The 9,938-nt window shown below is 56.7% G+C and overlaps 1 protein-coding gene across 1 annotated transcript; it reads right to left on the bottom strand.

Moving 5' to 3' along the window:
- Positions 1-540: 540 nt before the first annotated feature.
- Rasd2 (RASD family member 2) lies at positions 541-9,400 on the bottom strand. The gene is made up of 3 exons (XM_051169020.1): positions 8,991-9,400; positions 4,105-4,384; positions 541-1,568 (listed from the first exon to the last, which is right to left on the bottom strand). Exons 2-3 carry the CDS (start codon positions 4,373-4,375, stop codon positions 1,039-1,041), a joined length of 801 nt encoding a protein of 266 aa, XP_051024977.1. The 5' UTR covers positions 4,376-4,384; positions 8,991-9,400; the 3' UTR covers positions 541-1,038.
- Between the last annotated feature and the right edge of the window lie 538 nt (positions 9,401-9,938).

Genomic DNA, 9,938 nt, shown 5'->3' with positions numbered 1-9,938 from the left:
AGAGGGCGGAGCTGAGGATGGACAGGACTCCGCTCTCTCTGTTGCCTAGCACAAAGGGACCAGTATCCGCTAGGTGCTCCATTGATGCTTAAGATGTACAGCAGAAAGCCGCTGCATCTGGATAGAGCTCTATCCTGAACTAGCTGGCAGCATGGAGGGCTTCAGGGAGGCACCCTGACCTGCTGTGACTGTGGCGCTGTAAGCTGCTGAGCATGGGGCAGGACCCAGCTGGGCCGCTAGCCTGCTGAGAGCAAGGAGGAAGGGGACCCCAGCCAAAGCAATGAATCTGAACTGGGGAGCCTGGTCAAAGACCAGTCACAGAGCTCTTACAGTACAAGGACTTCATGTAGACTGCAAACAGGAAACAGCTTCAAAACAAAGAGCAATGTCTTATGGAGGAGCCTGGGAGTGGAGCCAGGAGGCAGTGGTCTGAGGGACAGACACGTCACATACTCACACTCTTCCTCACACACTCGCTCTCGCGCGCACACACACACAAACACATATTCTCTCTCTCTCCCTCTCTCTCTCTCTCTCTCTCTCTCTCTCTCTCTCTCTCTCTCTCTCTCTCTCTCCTCAGTGTCAGAGTGGCCAGTGGTTAAGTTGGGGGGGGTGGGTGTACACAGCTGGGCCAGAGTGTAGGAGCTGAAGACCCAGGAGGGTGGTTTCTCCAGGGGCATAGAGACCAGGCCGGTCCACAGAGAGGGAGCACAGGCCACCAGGGAATCTGGCTGGGACATCCAGCTAAGACATTCTCATCCTGTGACTTGTACTGAGCAGCTTGCTCTGACGCAGGACTCCTGGCCTTTCTGCATTCCTCCCACTGTTAGGACACTGAAAGCTTGTCTCGGCGTGAGTGTTGACATGTCCCCAGATGTGTCTCTGTCCTCCCACAGAGAAGCCACAGACATAAGAACTCACAGGAGGTGGCTAACACAGTGTACACACCTAGGGCTCCCAGTGGGATGTGGGCAGTGGGAATCCTCAACCACCTCCCTTTAAGGCACTGCCCAAGCCCCTCCCTGATGTCCCCGCCTCTCACTGGATGCTGCATTTGTCCCTCTCGCGGGCCTGGCCCTCCCGTAGGACCTTGGCCTTGATGTACTTGAGGTCACTGTTGACACTGGGGCGGCGGGCGAAGGGTGAGACCATGCCGTAGGCGCCTGCGACCTTGGTGCGGCGCATGCAGAAAGGCCGGGGGTGAAAGGCATCGCCGTACTGCACAGAGATCTTATGGTGCAGCGCCGGGCTCATCTCGTGGGGCAGCTTGGCCATGCTGAACAGCACATAGAACATCTCGTTCACGTTCGTATTCTTCTTTGCCGACACCTCGAAGTAGGCGCAATTCTCATCACCAGAGACCAGCAGCTCGGCCTCCACGGCAGGGACCTGGCGGCACAGCTCACCGTGGTCATTCTTGTTTCCACAGATCACCATGGGCAGCTCTGCTGCCTCCTTGGTCTTATTCTTCAGGCAAGACTTGACCTCCAGGATCTGTTTCTGGAGCCGCTTGACCTCGTCGAAGGACTCCCGGCTATCGAGGCTGAACACCAGGATGAAGACGTCTCCTGTGGAGGGAATGAGGCAAGTGAACAAGTGACAGGGTGGCCTGGCACCCCACTCAGCACAGGTCCCCTCCGCTGCCACTTAGGAGCCCTGCAAACCCTGACTTGGAGGCTCTCCAGGGCATTTGTTGTCACTGTCCCTACTTGCCAGAAAAGGGAGCCAAGGTTCAGAGGGGCTTGTAGGTAAAACGAGGCACACCCAGCTGGACTTAGATGTGGTCAGTCCCCCCTCGTTTCCTTACAGGACCTAGTCATCCCTGTGGGGTTGCACGGTAACTCTTAGAGAACTCCGATGCACGTGGAGGCATGACAGGCCTTACTCAGCCACACCCCCACAGCCCGCACCAGCACCAGCACCTTGCCCCACAGTAGGAATTTACTATGGACTGGTATCTGTGAGGCAGAGGATGTTAGCTGAGAGGGGGGCCTGGGTTTGCATCTTACCTCAAAACTCAAAACTGTGTGACCTTGAGGGGTCCATGTGATCTCTGAGCTCCTCAATTTCCCCTCCCACATCATGTGAATTAAGCTGCCTTGCAGGAGGGTGATTAGAGCTAAAGCATTCGGGGCGGCACACACTCAGCCACATCAGGCATCAGTAACGCTCACGAGAACAGGCACCTGCTGGGAACAGAGCATCGGGCACACCTGCTGTTTCCTTGGCACCTCACAATACCTCCATGGAGAGGATTTCATTACTTTTCTGTTATGGGTGAGCTGACTAAAGCTCTGAAAAGGCAAGCAACCTCCCCAAGGTCACACAACGTAAACGTGGCTAGGCCAAAGCTGCAATCTGATTTGGTCCTCACCTGGCCCATGCCTGGCACACAGGATGTGCTGTCTGATTCTAGGAAGAACCACTGCACAAGTACAAGCTCATGGCCCACACTACATCCACTGTAATGCACTAATGGAGCCTTGAGTCTCACACAGTGATTAGGGCACAGCCTGGAAGGGCAGCAGTTGCGCAGCCCCGCCTCCGGCTGCAGTATCAAGCCAATCGCCACAGAGAAGCACCCACCGTTCCCCTCGGCTTTTCCAGGCCTGAGTGTGGGTCTGAGGTCCCCAAGTTGCAGAGGGCCAGCCATTTGTGGCCAGGAAAGCATAACAGCTTATAAATTCCTCTCTGGACTCAACAAGCACATTTGGGTACTTTACAGTGACACACACCCAGCATGAACTAGGAGGTAGGGCTCAGAGGCACAGCACCCCAATCTAGCCCACCCACCTGTGCCCTGGCACCTGAACACACTGGTCCTCCCTTCGGTCAGTGAAGGGCTGGGATGATGAAGGCTGACACAGGGCATCAACTGCCTACTGGCTCCAGCTCCTGCTGGCAAGCCTCACCCTGTCCCGTTAGACTAATCCGTGCCCCCTGAGGACTTGCGGCCTCCAAGTTTCAAATTTGAGACTGCAAATGCCAGGCATCAGAGCCTGGCTGGCCAGCCAGCAGCTGCAGGAAAAGCTGGTGGGAATGAGCAAGCTTGAGCATCTCTTGTGCCCAACACCAGGCTGGGAAATGAGGGCTGGCCTGCTGATGAGCAAGCAAAGCAAGAGACAGATGTGCTCAGAATGCAGTACACAGGGACCAGATCCAATGCCCTCAGAAGTACAAAGTGAGTGGCAATGCACTGGTGCTGGCCAGCAACTTGGTCACCTGTAAGTCAGAGGCCTGGGATGGGGGGTGGGGTGTGCCCAATAAGCATTGTTTAATGGTAAGTTTGTCTATGCACATTTCTACCAGTGGGCATCTAGTCCCCTCCCAAATATAAAGAGCTCTCACGCAACACTTATCTTTTGTGGGGATCTACCCTAGGCCCTCCTGTCCTCACAGCCACATGGGGGTCATGGTCACAAAGACAGTGACAGTGAGACCTCTATGCTACAGAGACAGGGTCATGATTTGAACCCAGGCCCACCTTGGGTCTCTTAAGCATGATGCTCCCTCTCAGAGTCCGGGGTGGAAGGAGCCCCCAAAAGCAACCTGGGACAAAAAGCGTGACCTGGAAGAGGGAGTCCGGTCGCCAGGAAAGACCTGCCATGGGGCTTTAAATAGCCGAGGGCTGAGGGCAGTGTGGGTCAAATGAAGACTGGCCTCAAGGGACAACCATAACAGCCAGTGTCATCCCACCACAAGGCTCCTGGTGGCCCACAGTCATGTCCTCCTTCAGATGCTGCTCCTAGCCGGGCGGACAGGCCACCAGGTAGGTCTCTCGAAAGCAGTCATGAGCTGTGCTTGCTTCCCCTGGCTGAAGGCGCTTAGCCTCTCTGCCTCAGTTTCCCCCTTGTAGCAAACACTTGTTTCCCAGGCTAGTTGTAAAGGTTAAACACACACGAAGCTCTAAGCAAGGGCCAGGCCCATGGCTGTTAGAGGGGGCCAGGTCACTAAGGACCCTGATCTAGAAGCCGTGGGGAAGCCATAGCGGCAGAGCCAGCATCTGGCAGACAGTCCTTGAGCCTCACCGTCACTTGCCTGGTAAAAAGCAACTGCACTAAGCATAGCCTCCTCCTGTCTCAGACAGAAGAACAGGGACGTCACCTGTGAGGATGGACAGCCGGCGCATGGCAGGGAACGGATGGTTGCCAGAGGTGTCCAGGATGTCCAGCTGGTACATGTCGCCGTGGATGTTGTACACCTTGCGATGAAAGTCCTCAATGGTAGGCGTGTACTGGTCTTCAAAGCGGCCATTGAGGAAGCGGGAGACGATGGAGCTCTTGCCCACGCGGGAGGCACCCAGCACCACCATGCGGTAGGAGTTCTTGGCAGGCACATTCAGCGTGCAGTTCCCGCTGGACAACGTCTTCATCATGGCTCGGGGCTACGGCAGAAGGGAGGAGTTGGGGGTCTGTGGCCTTGGCCTCCCCTCTGTGGCCCCTTCTAGGTCTCTGCTTTCTATTGTAAAATAGAAGCCATTTTCCAAGGTCCTTGAAGGACCTCAAGGTTGGAGCCACTCCTCCTTCATTCATCCATTCATCCATGACCTCTGCTCTTTATTTCTTCCCTCAACCTGCTCACTTATCCATCCTCCCATTCTTGAGCACAGGGCCACCACAGGGTCACAGCTTTGCTGTTCATTGCCTCACTTTCCCCACACAACCCAACGGTGGCACAGGGCTCCACAAAGCTGAAATTCCCAACGCAGTCTTTACCACTAGGGGGCAGCCTTCTCTTAAGGTGTCACTCCCCAGCTTCTTGGACCCAGAGTCTGGTACAGGGCTCAGTTTTCAGCCTACATTTCTTTCTTTCTTTCTTTTTAAGATTTATTTATTTATTATGTATACAAATCTCATTATAGATGGTTGTGAGCCACCATGTGGTTGCTGGAAATTGAACTCATGACCTTCTGAAGAACAGTCAGTGCTCTTAACCTCTGAGCCATCTCTCCAGCCCCAGCCTACATTTCTTAAACTAGGGGGTCCTATGGCTCTGCAGCTCTAACAGGAAGGAAGGAAAGGCAGTCCAGGCCACTTCCCTACCAACCGCTAGTCACCTCCCAGGATGCACCCTGGACCCAAGGTTTGCACCTCCTCACATGTGGCCTACCAGTGGTTTCAGTAACTTCTGCCTCTGAGCAACCTGAGCTTGAGTGATGGGGGAAGGAGTCCCAAACCTCATGACTCCAAGGACTGGGGTTCTGGGATTTGGAGGTGGCACACAACACTTTCTATGGGAGCTTGTTAGCCTCATGGAAAAGGAGACAAGGAGACAGACAGACAGACAGACTGACTGACTGACTGACTGACTGACTGACTGACCGACTGACCCCAGGCCCAGGTCAGTCTGACCTATGCCTCCACACCTTTGCTACCATCAGTTTCTCCTCAGGACATCCTTCTCTGACTGCAGAGTCCATCCCAAATGCCACCTCTCTAAAGGCTCCTCCCAGCAATCCCATCCCCACACATACGAAGGACAGCTTGCTAACCCCAGAGCCACACATGGATACAGGACTGCAGAAACCTAGTGCTCCTGGTGGTCACTACAAGTTGTGTAGGCTGGGCACTGCACAAACCACACAAGTAGGGGCTGCGGCGTCCCAGTGCAAGGGGTGTCTTCTTGAAACTTATCTGCCAGAACAAGCTCTGTTGCACAAAGGTGCTGCACACACTGAGACTCAGGCCCACAGGCTCTTTCCATCATCGTTATCAGACGATCAAGGATCAGGGTCTGAGATGGCTGAGTGGCACACATCCTCCTGGATGCAAGTCTCCTGGCATGTACCCATGCTGCTCATGCCTGCCTAGCTGAGGCCCTGTGCCTTTCCTAAAAGCCCTGCTTGGTACCCTTTGTCAATTTCCACAATGTAAATGTTCCCAGCTCCCAGCCTGCAACATGACCTCCAAGAATGAATAGCAGACATACACACAATGGGCCAACTCAGCACACTGTGGACCCCAGGCCTGGCACCAGAACCATCATTCCGGGGCCAAGCCCAGGAGCGTGCCAAGCGTAGGCTAAGTATAGAACAGTAACACTGCTGACATTTATTTTGCAGCTAATATATATCACAGTGCTGAGTGCCAGGCATGCACCTGCTCCAATCCTCAGTGACCCAGGGGGTAGATGATGTCACTGAAGCACAGAGAGGCCAAGATGCTGGGAAGGAGGGGCTGCCCCAGGCTGCCTGACCTGCACTCTGAGGGCCCACCTCCCATCATACACATGCTTTTCTGCCCAGGTCACCGTGGGCTGAGGCAGCTGCCCACTGGCAGTTCTCAAAGGTGGTGGAGGTCTGATCCTAAGGCCTGTCTGTCCCCCACTGAATGCCTACCTAAAGCAGGCTGTGAGGATTGCAGGGCTGTGCACACAGAAGGTGCTCGATAAATGATCGCTGGATGAGAGAAACTGCAGATGACTCTGCCATCAGGCTCACTCGAGCCTCTCACTCCTCTTCCCCCAACCCCACTCTAGCTACACGACCTTCTCCCTTCACCCAGTCTTCCTGCCTGGCTCCTGGCTGTGGTGGGAAGGAACCACCCTCAGTCCTGGTGAAGGTCCCCACGTGTAGCTTGGCTTCCCAGAGGCACCCACCCCGTCTTTCTGCATGGAGGAGGGCTGCTGATGGTCACCTCTCAATAGATAGACGGAGGGCGAGGAGTGAGCCAGCAGTCCCCAGGTTTGCATTCTGCCTCCACTGACTCCTTATCCCAGTCTCTAGCCCCGACCTCCCAATACACAATGACAGAGAGGAGGGAGTCAGAAAAACAAGGCAGGGAGTCAGAAAGCAGAGAGAGAGAGGAGGAATGAAGGAAGAGAAAGAAGAGGGAGCCCTAAGAGGAAGCATGAAGGGAGGGGCATAGCAGGGAGTTAGAAATAAGAGACTGAGGATCACAGAGGGGTGGAGACAGAGGAGAACCCCACCATAGTCTTTTCACATGGCTTCAGCCACGTGGGGCTGACTGAGACAACCAGATACCTGGAATCCAGGTGACAGGGCCCCTCTGGGTCCACCCCCAACAGGAGACTCTGAGTGAGCGAAGTCCTAAGGCACTGCTGCCTGCCCACCTCGCTCTGTTCCCAGCCTGGCTGACCCCACAGTGGGGACAGACAGATCCTTAAACCCCAGAGTGGGGTTGGGGGCAGGGGAGTGAGAGGCTCGAGTGAGCCTGATGGCAGAGTCATCTGCAGCTTCTCTCATCCAGGGATCATTTATCGAGCACCTTCTGTGTGCATAGCCCTGCAATCCTCACAGCCTGCTTTAGGTAGGCATTCAGTGGGGGACAGACAGGCCTTAGGATCAGACCTCCACCACCTTTGAGAACTGCCAGTGAGCAGCTGCCTCAGCCCACGGTGACCTGGGCAGAAAAGCATGTGTATGATGGGAGGTGGGCCCTCAGAGTGCAGGACAGGCAGCCTGGGGCAGCCCCTCCTTCCCAGCCTCCAGCTCTGAGGGACTGCGGCTGTGCCCACAGTCAGTACCCACCATCACCAGGCACTTGTCATGGATGGGCTGCCTTATTCCGAGGATAGGCCTCCAGGGACAGATGGGGACTCTGATTCTCAGAAAGGTTGAGTCGTTGCCCCGAGTCCGCACAGCAGACGCCTGGTTAGGATTACAAGCAGGCTCCTCAGCTGTACAACCTGGCCTCTCATCTATACAAAAAGCCACCCCCACCCCTTTTTAGTGGGTCAAACTGGAGTCTTCTCCAAACAGCTCTGACTCAGTGAAGTCCCAGCTGGCACTGGGCAGGGAATGACCCTGAGGTTCCTGTTCTAGTCTCTTTTCCTCTCCCTCTAGGCAGCTGGGCTGGGCACCCTGTCCAGGACTCTCTGCAGACCCTGCCAGCCAGCACACAGGCAGTGCAACCGTGCATGTGCCTTCTTGCCTTGTGTCTGCCCCGGTGCTGGATGGAAGCTGGGCCTGTCCAGGTGGGTAAGGACAAGCGAAAGAGAGTCTGAGTGAGTTCCGCGGGGACACCCCAGAGCCAGGTACACCACGCCACCCACTTGCACACCCCAAGCCTCTTAGGACACATGGTGTAGTCCAGACTCTTCCCCCCACACTCTGGGGAGTCCCAGGAGCTTTACGAAGCCACCCTTCCCACCCTGGGGCACTCAGGGTGGTAGCAAGCAGGAGGCAGTGCTTCTGGCTAACTAGTTCTGCTCTGTGCCAGCCCAGAAACTCTGAGTGATCTGGTCTGCTCAACCCCTCTGTTAAACATCAGGTAGAAACTAACACAACACCGGCCAGGTACCCAGAACCTTTCCAATACTGGGAGCTTTCTTTGGGCAGCCTCTCTGAGCAGCTGTGGTTCACCTGGCTTCTTCCAGTCCAGAGGAGAACTTATGGGGACCCCCATCTTGTCCCTCTGAGGCTTAGGGGGAACCTGAATCAGAGGCTCCGAAGCAGGCCGTTGCTCCAGACCCTGTCTAGCTCCCAGAAGGTCTTAGACAATCAATAGACTTTCACATTCTCCCTGGACTGGTGGAAGGGGTGAGCAACACAGTGAGGCTCAGAGGCCCCACACACTGACCACCTGAGTACAAAGGAATCTTGCAGGAAACGCTCTGAAGCTCTAGGTAGGTTAAAGGCCCCCTGGCCTTTCTTCCTCCGGAGAGGTCTTAACAGAGGAGGTCTGTCTGGGGAAGGTTAAACTTGCCTTTTCCTCTTTGAACCTGTTTCCTTCTTTTAAAGTGGGCTGGCTCTTCATCTCAAAGAAAGCTCCCAGGGACAAATAGAGCCCAGAAGAGGCCAATAAACCCTCTTTCCTGGGCTATGTAAGGGGCTGGCAACCATCCGATGTAAGCTAGGCGCCTCGTGAGCTTAATTCTCTAATGGGTAAAGCATCCCAGCACCTAGTAGGTTCAGTTTAAGTGTCCCTCGTCATGAAAAGCCAGCATCACCAAGCTTGTGTTCCTCTGCCGAACCGGCTGTCCCACTCCACCTAGCTAGCTCCCCGGTTCCGTTGGAGTGTCTCCCTTACCTGGGAACAGCGGGCCGGGCCCCGAGCACGGCTTGGAGGGCTGCCTGGAAGCTCCTGGAGGTGCGGAGAACCGCCTGCCGCTCCGGGCGCCGAGTCTTCGGGCGTCTGCGGGGCCTCCAGGGTCACTGCGTACGGATCCTCCTGCGCTCGGCGGCCGGAGCTGGGCTGAGCGCGACCGGGCGAGGAGGAGCGCGGAGCCGGGGACCCATGGGTGGGCTCCGAGGGTTCGGTGGGGCCGGGGCGTAGGGCTGGCTCCGGCTCGCCGCCGGCGGACCTGCCCTGCCCCGACACGGAGGACTCCGGTTGAGCCAGGTGCACGGAGGTCTGGGGGCTTCCAATACGGGGTGTCCCCGCCTGGGGTCCGCACTGAGGCGGAAGGGGATCGACTCCGGGGATGAAGAAGCGGACCCGGGAGACTCAGGGGGACCTTTGGAAATGACGATCGGTGAGTGCCTCCAGCCTGCGAACCCGCCTGGCCGCTTACGTTACCTCCTTTCTAGCCCCAACGCGGGTGGCTGTGTGCAGGGTAGAGGAGCTGCGCGCCGGGCCTCGGCCTTCCCGGCTGCCCGCAATCTGGTAGTTGACCCTCGTGGAAAGGACCGCTGCTTGCTCCTTGCAGGCGCCGCTAGCTCTGCTCAGCGCGCGTGTGGGTGGGGACCTTGAATGACGCCCTAAGGCTCAGCAGCTCCAAGTTCGCCCGAAGCCGGCGTCGCTCCGCACTGTGCCTCCTCTACCCACGGGAGGAGAAGTTTCTTGGGGTGGGCGCCTCCCTCGTCCTCTCCCGCAGGCGAACGCGGCTGTTCCCGGAGGGGCGAGGTCTCGGGTCCTCCCCTGGTGGCCCAAGCTCAGGCTCGGGATGACGCTCCTTTGGCCTGGCTCGAGCCCTCGTGCGCGTAGCGCGCTGAGCCCACCTGCCCAGCGCGGGCGTCTGGGCTCTGCCGCGCGCAC

The sequence above is a fragment of the Acomys russatus genome, chromosome 26 (assembly GCF_903995435.1).
Source record: "Acomys russatus chromosome 26, mAcoRus1.1, whole genome shotgun sequence".
Classification (NCBI taxonomy): domain Eukaryota; kingdom Metazoa; phylum Chordata; class Mammalia; order Rodentia; family Muridae; genus Acomys; species Acomys russatus.
This window is presented reverse-complemented; position numbering and strand designations above follow the sequence as displayed.